We start from the raw sequence: 16,086 nt of genomic DNA on the forward strand, positions 1-16,086 counted from the left end.
TCTTTTCTTTTTTCATCTTTTTAGTTTTTCAGACAAAATCAGTAAACAGACAACTTTTGAAAAGTGAGTTGATCATGAACCTCTGCAAAAATCCTGTGATCACCCTAATTTATCACATGAAATTATGTGAAAAAAAGTTCTCTCCACTGTTGGTCAGGGATGGATAATTTTTTTTGCGTTTTGTGCACTGTGTCCGGGATCTGTTGTGTAGTATGTGCGCTGCTACAACAAGACAATGACAGATGACAAGAAACCTTTGTGTATTGTGAGCAGTACAGCAATTCATTAAATTCATTCACAAATGGGATGAAAAAAAAAAAGTGCAATCCAAAATTGATAAGACCACAGTGGTTTAGCACTGGCTTGTGAATGGCGAGTGAGTTCAGGAGATGAGAACGATAAGGACCATCACCTGGTAATGATAGTCTCTTAACAGCTGTTTGTCATTGCAGTGAGAGTTAGAGACGGATTTAGGAGTGAGCCAGATGCCAGTGAGGGGAGAGAGCTACCACTCCCAGAGACTATGCTGAACCGTTACCACTGAAAAAGAGTGATTTAGTTGCCACTTAAAAGCATGAATTTGTGTTTAAAATAAACATACCGTTTGAGTTGGATTCACCATTTCCCACTTCCTCCTTTCCCCTAACTATGAATTTATTACATTCAATAAAGTTTTTTTTTTTTTTTTTCTCTATTGGATTAAGGTCAGGACAATGAATCAGCCATTCCAAAACATTAACTTTATTCTTCTTTATCCATTCATTGGTAGAACGACTTGTGTGCTTAGGGTCATTATCTTGTTGAATGACCTACAGTCAGGTCCATAAATATTGGGACATCGACACATTTCTAATCTTTTTGGCTCGATACACCACCACAATGGATTTGAAATGAAACAAACAAGATGTGCTTTAAATGCAGACTTTCAGATTTAATTTGAGGGTATTTACATCCAAATCAGGTGAACTGTGTAGGAATTACAACAGTTTGTATATGTGCCTCCCACTTTTTAAGGGACCAAAAGTAATGGGACAGATTAACAATCATAAATCAAACTTTCACTTTTAATACTTGATTGCAAATCCTTTGCAATCAATTACAGCCTGAAGTCTGGAATGCATAGACATCACCAGACGCTGGGTTTCATCCCTGGTGATGCTCTGCCAGGCCTCTACTGCAACGGTCTTCAGTTCCTGCTTGTTCTTGGGGCATTTTCCCTTCAGTTTTGTCTCCAGCAAGTGAAATGCATGCTCAATTGGATTCAGGTCAGGTGATTGACTTGGCCATTGCATAACATTCCACTTCTTTCCCTTAAAAAAAACTCTTTGGTTGCTTTCGCAGTATGCTTCGGGTCATTGTCCATCTGTACTGTGAAGCGCCGTCCAATGAGTTCTGAAGCATTTGGCTGAATATGAGCAGATAATATTGCCCGAAACACTTCAGAATTCATCCTGCTGCTTTTGTCAGCAGTCACATCATCAATAAATACAAGAGAACCAGTTCCATTGGCAGCCATACATGCCCACGCCATGACACTACCACCCACCATGCTTCACTTATGAGGTGGTATGCTTTGGATCATGAGCAGTTCCTTTCCTTCTCCATACTCTTCTCTTCCCATCACTCTGGTACAAGTTGATCTTTGTCTCATCTGTCCATAGGATGTTGTTCCAGAACTGTGAAGGCTTTTTTAGATGTTGTTTGGCAAAATCTAATCTGGCCTTCCTGTTTTTGAGGCTCACCAATGGTTTACATCTTGTGGTGAACCCTCTGTATTCACTCTGGTGAAGTCTTCTCTTGATTGTTGACTTTGACACACATACACCTACCTCCTGGAGAGTGTTCTTGTTCTGGCCAACTGTTGTGAAGGGTGTTTTCTTCACCAGGGAAAGAATTCTTCGGTCATCCACCACAGTTGTTTTCCGTGGTCTTCCGGGTCTTTTGGTGTTGCTGAGCTCATCGGTGCGTTCTTTCTTTTTAAGAATGTTCCAAACAGTTGATTTGGCCACACCTAATGTTTTTGCTATCTCTGATGGGTTTGTTTTGATTTTTCAGCCTAATGATGGCTTGCTACACTGATAGTGACAGCTCTTTGGATCTCATATTGAGAGTTGACAGCAACAGATTCCAAATGCAAATAGCACACTTGAAATGAACTCTGGACCTTTTATCTGCTTATTGTAAATGGGATAATGAGGGAATAACACACAAACCTGGCCATGGAACAGCTAAGCAGCCAATTGTCCCATTACTTTTGGTCCCTTAAAAAGTGGGAGGCACATATACAAACTGTTGTAATTCCTACACCGTTCACATGATTTGGATGTAAATACCCTCAAATTAAAGCTGAAAGTCTGCAGTTAAAGCACATCTTGTTTGTTTCATTTCAAATCCATTGTGGTGGTGTATAGAGCCAAAAAGATTAGAATAGTGTAGATGTCCCAATATTTATGGACCTGACTGTACTTCAGAATTCGCAGGTATAATTCAGAATTCATTGTTCCATCAATGATGGCAAGCCGTTCTGGCCCAGATACAGCAAAACAGGCCCAAACCATGATACTACCAACACCATGTTTCACAGATGGGATAAGGTTCTTATACTGGAATGTAGTGTACTACTTTCTCCAACATAACGCTTTTAAATCTCTCATCAGTCCACAAAACATTTTTCTAAATCGACTTCTGGCTTGTCCACTTGATCTTTAGCAAACTGCAGACAGGCAGCAATGTCGCCCTCACGTTGAGCACGTGCACTCAACTTCTTTGGTCGACCATGGCAAGGCCTGTTCTGGGAGGAACCTGTCCTGTTAAACCGCACTATGGTCTTGGCCACCGTGCTGCAGCTCAGTGTCAGGTTCTTGGCAATCTTCTTATAGCCTAGGCCATCTTTATGTAGAGCAACAATTCTTTTTTTCATATCCTCAGAGAGTTCTTTGCCATGAGGTGCCATGTTGAACTTCCAGTGACCAGGTTGAGGGAGTGTGAGAGCGACGACACCAAATTTAACACACCTGCTCCCCATTCATACCCGAGACCTTGTAACACTAACGAGTCACATGACACCGGGGAGGGAAAATGGCTAATTGAGCCCAATTTGGACATTTTCACTTAGGGGTGTACTCACTTTTGTTGCCAGCAGTTTAGACATTAATGGCTGTGTTAGGGTTGGGCGATGTCCCCTAAATTGCAGTTGACAATGTTGACAGTAAAACATCGCGATGGACGATGATATCGTTGGTGGGGTGGGGCGGGGGGATTATATAATTTCATATAATTTTCAAAAATTATATGAAAAATTATAATTTTGTTATTTTACTAACCCAACTAATGACTCGTCGGCGCTTTATCAGTAGGTTGCATGACACATGAAGCATTTTTTTTTTTAGCTTTCACTTAAGAGTTGTGCACTTTTTATTTTAATATATCTCTTTACATAAATACCATTTTCCACTTAAAAACTATAATTTCGTTATTTTACTCACTGATGAGCAAAAGTTCGAGGCAGAAATGACCATATACCTGCAGGAAATGGCCATTGATGGGGAAGAGGACCCGCTGACTTGGTGGAAAACAAACGACAAAAGGTTTCCGTTCATGGCAAGATTAGCACGGAAATATCTGTGCATATGTGCTACCAGTACTCCATCAGAGCGGGTCTTCAGCACAGCGGGTAGTGTAGTTACTCCAATCCGCAGCTTATTAAAACCAGATAAAGTGAATATGTTGGTATTTCTGGCCAGAAACATCAGAATTTAAACATGGTCTATGGTGAAAGATATTAGACTTCTTTACGCATTTTTCGCCATCCGTTGCGGAGCTATTCGATTTTGCATATTATTTTTTTAAACGTTCATTTGTGTAGTTCATATGACCACTTTACAATATTTCAATAACATAATTTATTTTGTAGCCTGTGCTGAAGTTAATTGTGCTGCTAATTATAAGTGAAATGTTAATGCCGAGTTTCGGTCTGAGTGTTGTACCCATTTTCTTGTTCTTTATTTGTTGTTTTTCTATGTTTTAATAAATGTGTGTTATTCAAATTCACCTTGTTTCTTTCATTTGATTTGACATTATCGATTTATGGCCAAGGAAATTTTTCTTTAAAAGTATTAACCAGACAAAAGTTATTTGACGTTCGCTGGTCTGGGTTTATCTTAAACTGCCGCTTCAGTGTATACAAGAGCTATGTGACAATGAGCAAGATTTTCTGAGACACTACAACTACTAATAATTAATTAATAAAGGCTATTTTCTTGTAGCCTACAACATAAAATATTTTAATCTAAATGTACAGTGTAAGACATGTAAAAAAAAAGACAAGAAGCTAACAATATCAAGATCAATATTTGTGTAGCCTGCCTGACACGGTATTTTCACAGACTAACACGTCACGTCTCTGGCATATACTACAGTATTTAAAATAGCATATATGCATTAGTTATATTCGCAATTTAACTTACAGAGCAATCCCTGCAAAGTTTTTAGGTTAACTATAGAAGAGACTAGGATTAGTGAGTCACACTAGCAAGGCTCACAAAAGGGGGCGTGGCATCACGATGGTGGCTCTACATCGTGATGTTGGTCAGCCATCACGATGGACGATGATATCATCCATCGGCACAACCCTACTGTGTGTTGAGTTATTTTGAGGCAAATTTACACAGTTATACAAGCTGTACACTCACTACTTAAGCAAAGTGTCATTTCTTCAGTGTTATCACATGAAAAGATATAAATCAAATATTTACAAAAATGTGAGGGGTGTACTCACTTTTGTGAGATACTGTAACTGCTAATCTAAGTCACATAATTTTCCTCAAATAAACAAGTATAATATTTTTAGTCTCATTTGTTTAATTGGGTTCTCTTTATCTACTTTTAGGACTTGTGACAATCTGATGAACTTCTTAACCACCAGCCCTAATTATAATGAAATTCACATCTTTCCCAACTTTGAAATTATTTTTCTCAATTTCAAAAAGTTGAAGAATTTTCCCGTTTCTTGTTCAACACTTGTTCAATACTTTTTTTCATGCTCATATAAACGCTTTGGCAATACAATGTACAATTTGCCATGCCAATAAAGGCCATTTGAGAGAGAGAGAGACAGACAGATATTCATCAGCCTAATTAGGGGCCAGGTGTGAGGAATCCGGCCCCGCCCTGCCACATTCCTCCCTCGTTCTCTCAGGCTGGGGAGCCCGATGGAGATGACCTGCCATCTGATCATCCCCGTCTATCTGGATCAGGGAGGGGACAAGGGGAGGGAAACAATAATAACTAAAAATGCAGTACCTACAGTTTTATTACTGTAGAGAGAGAGAGAGAGAGAGGAGTGTGTTAAAAAAACATGCCGGTTCTGCGACATGCCATAGTTTTTCAGCGGCTGGTAGGGGTCTACTACCCCGCTCCTAGCAGTCGGTTAGGAGCCCCTCCTCCCCCGACGGATGGCCACGGTTGCTCCACTAGGGTGGATGGTAGTAGAGCACTCAACTCCAGCGAATCCCTCCTCCTTCCCGGGTTTTCGGTACCAGTGTAACAATGTTCAATGGAGGCGGCGAAAACTGGCTTGATGATATAAATAATAGTTTAATACAAAACTGAACCAAAAAGACAACACACACACACCGGTGTCAGATAGATGCCAGAAACAAACTCACTCTGTCGCATTGCCGTCTCCGGTCATCTTTGTCCCTCTCGGGCTCCATCAGCCTAATTATGGGCCGAATTGAGTGTGCAAATTGTGTTCAGCAGTGATTTCGTGGGTGCATTTGCATGTGTACCTGATCTGCATAACTGAGCACAGACATTGCGTGCAAAAAAAAAAGTCACTTATACCAGACCAAATTCATTCTTAGTGAATCTGTCCCCAAGTGTTTATAATAAATTACATGTACATAAGGAATACAAAACACAGAGCAGATACAGCAAGATAGAGAGAGAAAACATTATCTTTGAAATTACCCCTCAAAGTCCGTAAGAAGCTTTCTTTAATTTGTCTAAATGTTTTGTAGAAGTAACTTCAAGTTAGCCTAACCCATATGACAAATAGACTGAAAATACATTTCAAAGACAGTCAATAATTCATGAAATTTATCATAACCTAACTGCGTAAATTAAATCTTATTTGCCATTATCATCTTTGCTCAAATAAAAATATTTTTATTTTTTTTCATCGTTTTTTATTCTCATATCTTGATCTTTTCTCCATGTAAAGCACTAAGTTGAGAAGTTACCTTTAAAAGGCACTATATAAAGTAAAAAAAATAACAAATTGCAATATTTTTTTTTTTATATCAAGAAAATATTCACTCAGACCTATCACGGACCACCTACTTTGCTCTTCTGCAAAAGGTGTCTGAAACATCAATATTTAGATGACGGAAAATAACATTATTTTCCAGGCAGGTCTTTGGTCTCTAGTAAACTTTGAATGTTCATTTGTAGCCCTCCCATTTTAATGATTTATGTATTGTTATAGTATACCAATTTGCTAATAAAAAGATAAGTAACATAGAGTCTATTTTGTTACTCATCTTTTATCGGCAAATCGGTATACTATAAATAACATCACATAAATCACGTAATGTTTTATGTGCTATTATGCACCAGTAGAAAGCATCCATTTGACAAGTTTGCAAAACAAACGATTTTCTAGCAAGCAGATCGAAAAATTCTTAGAAAAAAAAAAAAAGACACACCGTACAAAAAAAGCTTTGCTTTGTTGCTACGCAATTCTGCGCTAATGTTCGCTTTGGGTGAGAATAGCTTGTTAGCAATCTATTGTTTAAATTTAAAATGTTGATCGCAGTGGGAAATCGTGCCAAACATTCACAATTGGTGTACAAATCCTTAAGCGATTTTAAAATGAGAAATTGGAATATGCTCTATTCCTGAAAAGCTTTCAAAGAATGTTCTTATCGTTTTTCTCTCTTTTTTTGCACACTTAAACTTATACTATATCCTAAGAACTTTCTTAATTGTTCATGAATCCAAAAAGACTGATGCATTTACTAAGGTATACTAAATAGTCATTACATGCAACATAGCAAGAATATCAACCTAAAATGTAGTTTAAGGCTTTTTATTATGTAAACACTTGCACATACACATTTCCTCAAAGTCCACAAAATAGAGATAATGGCCAGTTATTCTATTGCAATACAGGAGATCAGAAAAGTCCACCATACTCTCAAAAAAAATATTTAACTGTAGTTGCGTTGTGGTTTTGAAGCAAAGAAACAAATAGAATGAGCTAAAGTGAAAGATGAAAGAACATAAACCGTATTGAAATGAAGAGTTCCTGTAACGCACGGATCAGGGGTCTTTGGCCAAAAGAGACAGGACTATTGGTGGATCAGTCATGATAGTGCTCTGGTCAGAAGTCAAATTACCAGATAAACCTGCCTGCAAGTACAGAAAGCCCACGTGACTGTTGACACCCCCATATCAGTCATCATCATCTTCATCAGAGTCCATCACCCGCCGCCGGTTAAACTGACAAAAAAACATTCATTCACTGCACGCTTACTGCATATATATTTGAGCTTAAAAATGAGTAAAGCTTTCATTTAGAATTGTTATTTTCTTGAAATACTTACTTTTACTGTGGTCTTCTTGTCTGTTTGTTGACTGACTTTTTCAAGGATTTCTATCAAACCAGACTCTGTAATCTGAACATACAACAAAATACATGAAACACATTCAGAAGCACATTACGAATGATGCTGCTCCAGTAAATTCTTACCTTTCCTCCAAGCTGTCCAAAGCGAGCCATCTGTATCAGGTAATTCTCCACAGCTTTTGCTTTATCTGGCTTTACAAGAGCCAAATTACTCACTAGAGTAAAGAAGAATCATAAATACTGCCTGATTACAAAGTCACTACTGACAAGAATTAAAATAAATTTAAATGGAAAGTTGATGCATCATAATTATAAATGTGTGAATAAAAAAATAAAAAAATGATTTCATGTCAAAGATTTGTTTATGAACTTACACCTGGCACGGGCGGACTGATCCAACACTTGCGCCAATATTGAATTCCTCATCTCTGTCTCTCTGTGAACAATCACAATACATTTCAAAAATCAAATCAAATCACTTTGTCACCATGTACACAAGTGCAACAGTAGGTGAAAGTCTTGTGTGCAGTTCAGAGCAACATAGCAGTCATGACAGTGACGAGACATATACCAATTACAATAAACATACTTACACAACACAATTTACATATCAAATGTACACATACACAACACAATAATTATATACAATGTACAGTAAACAATACACACAATACAGAATACACATACAATAAAAAAAATAGAGTATATCAAAAATATATACCATAGTATACTACATATATATGTAGTTGTGTTGAGGAAAATATATTTTACAGTCCAGTGTGAGATATAAGATTAATAAAGTGCAGTGCTGATTATTGATCGTGAGAGATCAAATGTTCAAAAGTCTAACTGCTTGGGGGAAGAATCTGTCATGTAGTCGGCTGGTGCGGGTCCTGATGCTGTGATACCGCCTGCCTGATGGTAGCAGTGAGAGCAGCCCATGACTCGGGTGGCTGGAGTCTCCGATGATCCTCCGAGATTTTTTCACACACCGCCTGTTATATATGTCCTGGAGGGAGGGAAGCTCAACTCTGATGATGTGTCTGACAGTTCGCACTACCCTTTGCAGGGCTTTGCGGTTGTGGGCAGTGCTATTGCCGTACCAGGCAGTGATGCAGCCAGTCAGGATGCTCTCTACAGTACTGGTGTAGAACCGTGTGAGGATGTGGTGGTTCATTCCAAACTTCCTCAGCCGTCTCAGGAAGAAGAGGCGCTGTGAGCCTTCTTTACAACGGCCTCAGTGTGGATGGACCATGTGAGTTCCTCAGTGATGCAGACACCGAGTAACTTGAAACTGCTGACTCTCTCCACTGGTGCTCCATTAATGGTGATGGGCTGTGTTCTCAGTCTTTCTTCCTTAAATCCATCACAAGCTCCTTGGTTTTACTGACGTTGAGGGAGAGGTTGTGCTCCTGACACCAGCGTGTCAGAGTGTGCACTTCCTCTCTGTAGGCTGTTTCATCATTGTCAGTGATCAGACCTACCACCGTCGTATCTTCAGCAAACTTAATGATGGCATTGGAGCTATGTGTTGCCACACAGTCATGCGTGTACAAGGAATACAGGAGTGGGCTGAGAACACAGCCCTGTGGGGCTCCAGTGTTGAGGGTCAGTGATGAGATGTTGCTGCCCATTCTAACCACCTGGCGTCTGCCTGACAGGAAGTCCAGGATCCAGCTGCACAGCGAGCCGTTTAAGCCCAGAGCCTGGAGTTTCTCATCAAGCTTTGAGGGCACTGTGGTGTTGAATGCTGAGCTGTAGTCTACAAACAGCACTCTCACATATGTGTTCCTTTTTTCCAGGTAGGAGAGAGCAGTGTGTATTGTAGATGCAATGGCATCATCAGTGGAGCGGTTGTTGCAGTAGGCAAACTGCAATGGGTCCAAAGACGTGGGCAGCACAGAGCAGATGTGATCTCTGATTAGCCTCTCAAAGCATTTGCTGATGATGGGGTCAGAGCAACAGGGCGCCAGTCATTTAAGCAAGTTAAAGGGACAGGTTAAAAATGTCTGTAAAAACACCAGCCAGTTGGTTCGCGCACGCTCTGATGAAGCGGCCCGGAATGCTGCCTGGACCTGCGGCTTTTCGGATGTTCACCCATCGGAAGGATCGGGTTACATCCGCAACAGAGACGGAGAGTGAACATCATCTGTTGCATCAGCCGCGAGTGCTCTCTCCGCGAGGGCGGTGTTATTGTCCTCGAAACGAGCATAAAATGTACTAAGCTCATCCGGGAGAGGCAGCGGTGTTCACAGGGGAGTTTTTATTCCCTTTGTAGTCCGTGATGTTAATTCCCTGCCACATACTTCTATAGTTGGTGGTGTTGAACTGTCCTTCAATTTTGTGCCTGTACTGGCGTTTGGCTGCACTGATATTTGTTTATGCTCCTCCGCGTTCCCAGATTTAAAAGCGGAGGTCCGCGCATTAAGTGCCACGCGAACATCGCCGTTAACCCATGGTTTCTGGTTGGGGTAGATCCGTATTGTTTTGGTTGGCACAACATCCTCTACGCACTTCCTAATTAAACACGTTACGCTATCAGCGTAAGCATCAATGTCGTCATCAGAGGTGGACCAGAACATCTCCCGGTCCGCGTGATAAAAACAGTCTAGTAGCGCAGAGTCTGATTGGTCCGACCAGCACTGGATCGTTCTGAGGGTGGGTGCTTCCCGTTTAAATTTCTGCCTGTAAGCGGGCAGAAGCACAAAACAAAGTACACAGCTGTGATAATGACCGCTGTGAACTCCCATTCTGGCTACCGAGGTCGACACAGAAGCATGAGATATTCATCAGGGGAGCAGAAAGACTTGATAAAATGTACGTTCCTCTGATCACACCACGATTTGTTGATCATAAAACATACACTACCACCTCTGCTTTTACCTGAGAGGTCTTACGCTCTGTCCGCTCGGTGCACGGAGAACCCCGCGGGTTCAATGGCAGAGTCTGGAATCTCCGCAGCCAGCCAGGTTTCCGTAAGGAAAATAACGCAGCAGTCCCTCGTCTCTCGTTGGAAAGAGATCCGCGCTCTCAGCTCGCAGAGCTTGTTGTCCAGAGACTGAACATTTGCCAGTAGTATACTGTGTAGCGGGGATCGATTTGCGCGACGTCTTACTCTGATGAGAATGCCTGCTCTTTTTCCCCTTTTCCTTCTGCGTTTTCCGCTGCCGGGCAGCCCAGTTTGTAAACAGCGGGTCAGAATTGAGGAATTTGAAGTCCGGTTTACAGTGTGTAATTGTAGAACCAATGTCCAAAAGCATTTGTCTGTCATATACAATAAGGCAGCCAACATTAAAGACAAAAAAAAAACAATAAACTGCAGTGTTGTGTCGGAGCACGCAATTTCGTTTTCACAGTTTTGATAACTTAAGTTAATATTTTCTGATTAATCTGTTTATTTTTCTTGCCAAGTTGTAAGTGTAAATGTATGTCTATAAAGCCCCTATTTGCACTTTTTTGTAAAGACTTAAAATATTATTTAAATACTCTTGGTACCTCCAACAAATCCAAAGCATTGAAAACCATTGCACTAAGTAATGAATATAATGTCTTGGCATTAGTGTAAAATATATCTGTAGTATTGTGTACTAAAAAAAATGTCTGACGCAGGTGTACATTGACGGGTCCTTAACTCTTTCCCCGCCAAACACGGAATTTTCCGGGTTTTATGAAAAAACGCTTCCCCGCCAAACACGGAATTTTCCGGGTATCCGTGTTTTAGGTGGTATACGGTAAGGAAGACCCACGAGCATGTTTTGAAAGAGTACGCAACTCTTTGATCAAAGAAACAGACTGCGATCCGATTTGTCCGAAATGTTGTTTTTGACAAAACTTACCTCTGTTCAAGTGGCAATAAAAAAGAACAAATGAAGATAAAATAAAATCGTTTTTTTTGCCTAAAAGCAGAGGCTCAGATCTTTATATTGATATATAGCATCTTCATATATTCATGGAAGAAAATATTCTGCGGGCCATTAAAGTTTAGCAAAAATCGTCAAAAACCCTGGCGGTGGCTGGCAACTTTTTTTTTAAAACGCTGGCGGGGAAAGAGTTAAACAAGCCCTCATAATAAATCTCGAACAGATTGACAAATTCACTTGTGAAATGGATTGCTGTGAACTGTATGTCAATGATTGACTTGTGAACAATAATATGGTAGTAAACAATACATTGTATTCTAAAGCCGCTTTTTGAATGGTCTTATCAATGATTAACTCTCCTGCCACAAGAATGTAATGCATTTTAATTCTCAATATTTTATATATATATATATATATATATATATATATATATATATATATATATATATATATATATATATATTTTTTTTTAAATATTTAAAGATAACTGTATAATTATTTCATCATTATATATTGAATTATTGTTATATGAGGGGCTTTCTCAGCAAATATTTGTAGATGCGATTAATAAATCGGGACACCATGTAATAAATTTGATTAAAAATGTTAATCGAATGACAGCCCTAATATATATATAGTATAATTTGAATCGGTTTCTATATATATATATATATATATATATATATATATATAGAAACCGATTCAAATTATTAACATAATATTTACTTTCATCTTCAACAGAGAACAAAAAGTTTAATATGTGATTGCGGAGACTGACTCTGACCTCTGTTTGGCCTCCTGCTGTCCTTGCTGCTCACTGGAAGGGTCCTAAAAGAGGGGATAAATTTTTTTTTACATCCATTTTAAATAATTTTAATAAATAATTTCCACCCTATTCAAATAAAAGGTTTTAATTCAAATTCAAGAATCCAAATCATGGTACAATTAATACAATTTTGTTTCCTGTGTGCGTGCAGTACTGTTGCACATTAGTGCATCCGGAAAGTATTCACAACGCTTCACTTTTTCCACATTTTGTTATGTTACAGCCTTATTGCAGAATTGATAAAAGTCATTATTTTCCTCAAAATTCTACAAACAATACCCCATAATGACAACGTGAAAGAAGTTTGTTTTAATCTTTGCAAATTTATAAAAAAAAAAAAAAAAAAAAAAATCACGTGCATGTAAATTTAACAGGATTCTTTTTTTTTTTTTTTACTGTGTTCTTAATGTTATTGAGGTATTTAATAATGTTGTTTTTCTGCAATAACCCTCGTCTGCAGCATACGGATGAACAGAAGGAAAAAAGCACACCACAAAATCAAGCAAAATAAATCACACAAAAATAAAGAAAAATCAATGATCTTTGGTATCAGTATTACTCTATGTACATTTTCACTACGTGGATTTAAAAAAAAAAGCATGAATTGAACGTCTGACACAGATCAGTCACATTTAGTGTGAAACGTAACATTTTATGGTCTCATGTTACGTTTCACACTAAATGTGACTGTGATCTGTGTAATTCAGTCAGGTGCGAACTGCAGTGCTGCTCTTGCGCACCATCATGAGAGTTTAATGTGATCCCATGTTGTTAAATGAGATCAAACAACTACTCTACAATTTTTGTCGACAATTTTTTAAATTGTCAACGTTGTAGATAGTGTCGACTAATCATTTCATCCCTAAAATATACAACGTTTTAGGCACTTATGTTTCACAAAAGCATTTGTCTTAAGATGGTTATTTATATCTTCAGCTTTATTGTGTCAATAAGAAAAATACATTTTAGACTCCCAAACATTACTTTTGCAAATAGAAAAGATTAGAAGAACAGGGAGCCCTGCAACAGATGTCACGGACACCACAAGTCGCTGCAGCAAGCCCTGGTCTTTTTTACAGATGGATGTGTCCAGGACCTGGAGATTGTAAAAGTGGGGCAGAAAAATGTCGTCCGTTCAACGGTATGCTAATGTTTTAAGCACCACACTCCTCGCTCTCTCTCATCTATCTGCATGCAGTCAGAATTCAAGATTGCAATGCTGGAGTGTGTGTGCGCGCGTGCCCACCCGCGAGAGAGGCGTGGGCGCGATCGAACAGTGGAAACATAAAAACATACTCTGTCATTTTGTTCATAGAGGACATCATTCAAACTGCAAAGTGTTTAATTACATTTGAGTACACTCGCAATAAAACACAACATTGTGCTTTTGTCACACTCTAAACTCTTGTCAAACTGTAACCTACAACTGTCACCCAACCAAACACACACACAGTTTTAAAAGAAAAACATATTTATCCATCCCCATTTCAAAACAGTCTGTGGGTTCCATCTTTTGGACATTAATCATATCGCATTGGTTTTCATTTACTGCTGCTATCCATGCCATTCGTCGCCTTTTTGTCACCTCTGAAACATGGCTTGTACTATTATATTTCCACGCTGGAAAACTATAAAAGGATTTTCCGTTCTTAAGCTTTATGCCACTTCTATCGTGAGAACGACTATTGCGGTTTATAACACTGCGTTCTTCCCTCCATGCAATCAAGTCTGGCGCCTTCTGTTTGTGCCGTGGATTCCCAAAATGTTTTGCGTTCACCACTGGTAATACGTCATGATGACGTCACGTTAGCAATCTCTATAGATAGAAGAGCTGAGGTGAATTCTCAAAGAAACTTGCAACATCCCATCTGCCAACAACCAAGTAAAACTGTGTCCAGGTGTACCTAGGGGACTGTTTTAAAGGCAAATGTTATATTGATTTAGCTTTTTTATGTTTGCTGAACTTTCTATGATGTTAATTGATAAATGAAAACTATTTATGGCATTATATTTGAAGACATCCTCACAATTTTTCACAAGTGCCTAAAACTTTTGCACAGTACTGTCGGTGTAAAAATCTGTTACAGTGAGACACTTACAATGGAAGTCAATGGGGTCAGTTGTAAACGTTAAAATGCTAACTGTTTCAGAAGTATATACAAGACACAATGTGTGGGTTAACATGATTTTAGTGTGATAAAATCACTTACTAACCTTTTCCTTTTAAAGTAATATCCAATTTTACAACGTCATTGCCATGATGTAGCACTGTAAACCCTAATACTTTACAGCTCAAATAATACACAAGTTTAACAGAATAATTAATGTAAGTGCTTTTATACAATTATAAAATTCACATTTTATATAGTTTTTAAACCCTCTAAAAATGGACCCCATTAACTTCCATTGTAAGTGTCTCACTGGAAACTCAATCGATATTATGCCATATATGCCGTCGATTGAGCATAACTTGTATCGAACTCGGAATATTACTTAAAATGTTAAGGTGCAGAAAAAGCAGTTTGGTTGATTTTTAGGGAGAATATTTCAGGGGTGGAGCAGGCGCTAAATATAACTGCTAGCTAACTTTTTTTTTATTATTGCTTAAACTGCTAGCTAACTTAAGTCAACAAATAATAGAACACTTAAATCATGAAAATAAGTGCCTAGAAGTGAACATGTGTGAGTTATGAAGCTCTGTGGCCCATCAACGTACATTTACAGAGACAAATATGTTATTTCAACATTCAATTAGCTGTATGGCTAAAATGTGTTGATGGCTCAATAGTTAATCAGACCAGCATGTGGATGAGAAGTGTGTTCAGACGGATTTCACAGCAGTTACAGACAACATGAATGCGCTTATAAGTGATATCGCATGACATTTGCTGCTGAATATTTATGGTTAGAAATACAAAGAGCGCGATCCTTCTGATTGTCTCTGTTTCTCTTACCGCATGTTTCGCCTGCAGTTCGGACATACGTTGCCGTCTGATGGCTTCTAATTCTTCATCAGCCATTGTTTTAAAATACACCGCGAGATTTCAGACAAAAAAACGCCACTATTAATTCACAGTGTGTGAGAGTGTGCGTTTAGCACGGAGCTAGAGCGAAGCTGCGCTAGAAAGATCAGGGCGTGTTCTTCTTCTTCTTCTGTTGTTTTATGGCGGTTGGCATTCCAACTTAATGATGCATTCCCGCCACCTACTGGATTGGAGTGTGGAGCGCTAAATGGTTGGAAAGTAAAAAAACATTATCTTATATTCTATTGATCAATCTTGTATCTTTTAAGAAATTAAATAATTCTTGATAAATTATTGATTGCTTTGGGCCATTTCCTAACAAAACCTGAAGTGACACATCAGTTACTCCCAGAGATCTTAAAGCTTGAGTTAGATGGAATCTTGCTCTTTCATATGCATCACATTTTATAATTACATGTTCTACTGATTCTTCTAGACCACATTTATCACATTTAGCATTCTCATGTTTCCCTATTCTGTAAAAACACTTATTTAATGCACAATGTCCAATACGCATTCTAGAAATTAAAACATCCTCTTTCCTGTTTCCAAATGTTCTTCTTTCTAGACCAACTATTTCTTGAATGTGATGCAACTGTCTACCTTTAATTCCACTGTCCCATTCTTTCTGCCATATCTTTCTTATTTCTTTCGCTATAAATCCTTTAACTTCTGTTTTACTTAATGACACTTTTATGTCAATTTGTGAATGTTTCAAAGCCTGTTTAGCCAGATGGTCTGCCTCCT

At 38.6% G+C, this 16,086-nt stretch overlaps 1 protein-coding gene across 1 annotated transcript; it reads right to left on the bottom strand.

The window, feature by feature from the left end:
- Positions 1–5,975: 5,975 nt before the first annotated feature.
- Positions 5,976–15,473, bottom strand: pdcd5 (programmed cell death 5). Its single transcript, XM_052152558.1, has 6 exons — positions 15,271–15,473; positions 12,275–12,318; positions 8,005–8,066; positions 7,754–7,845; positions 7,608–7,679; positions 5,976–7,503 (listed from the first exon to the last, which is right to left on the bottom strand). The coding sequence occupies exons 1-6, from the start codon at positions 15,334–15,336 to the stop codon at positions 7,456–7,458; spliced, it is 384 nt and encodes a 127-aa protein (XP_052008518.1). The 5' UTR covers positions 15,337–15,473; the 3' UTR covers positions 5,976–7,455.
- Between the last annotated feature and the right edge of the window lie 613 nt (positions 15,474–16,086).

This window comes from Xyrauchen texanus, chromosome 21, assembly GCF_025860055.1.
Source record: "Xyrauchen texanus isolate HMW12.3.18 chromosome 21, RBS_HiC_50CHRs, whole genome shotgun sequence".
Lineage (NCBI taxonomy): Eukaryota > Metazoa > Chordata > Actinopteri > Cypriniformes > Catostomidae > Xyrauchen > Xyrauchen texanus.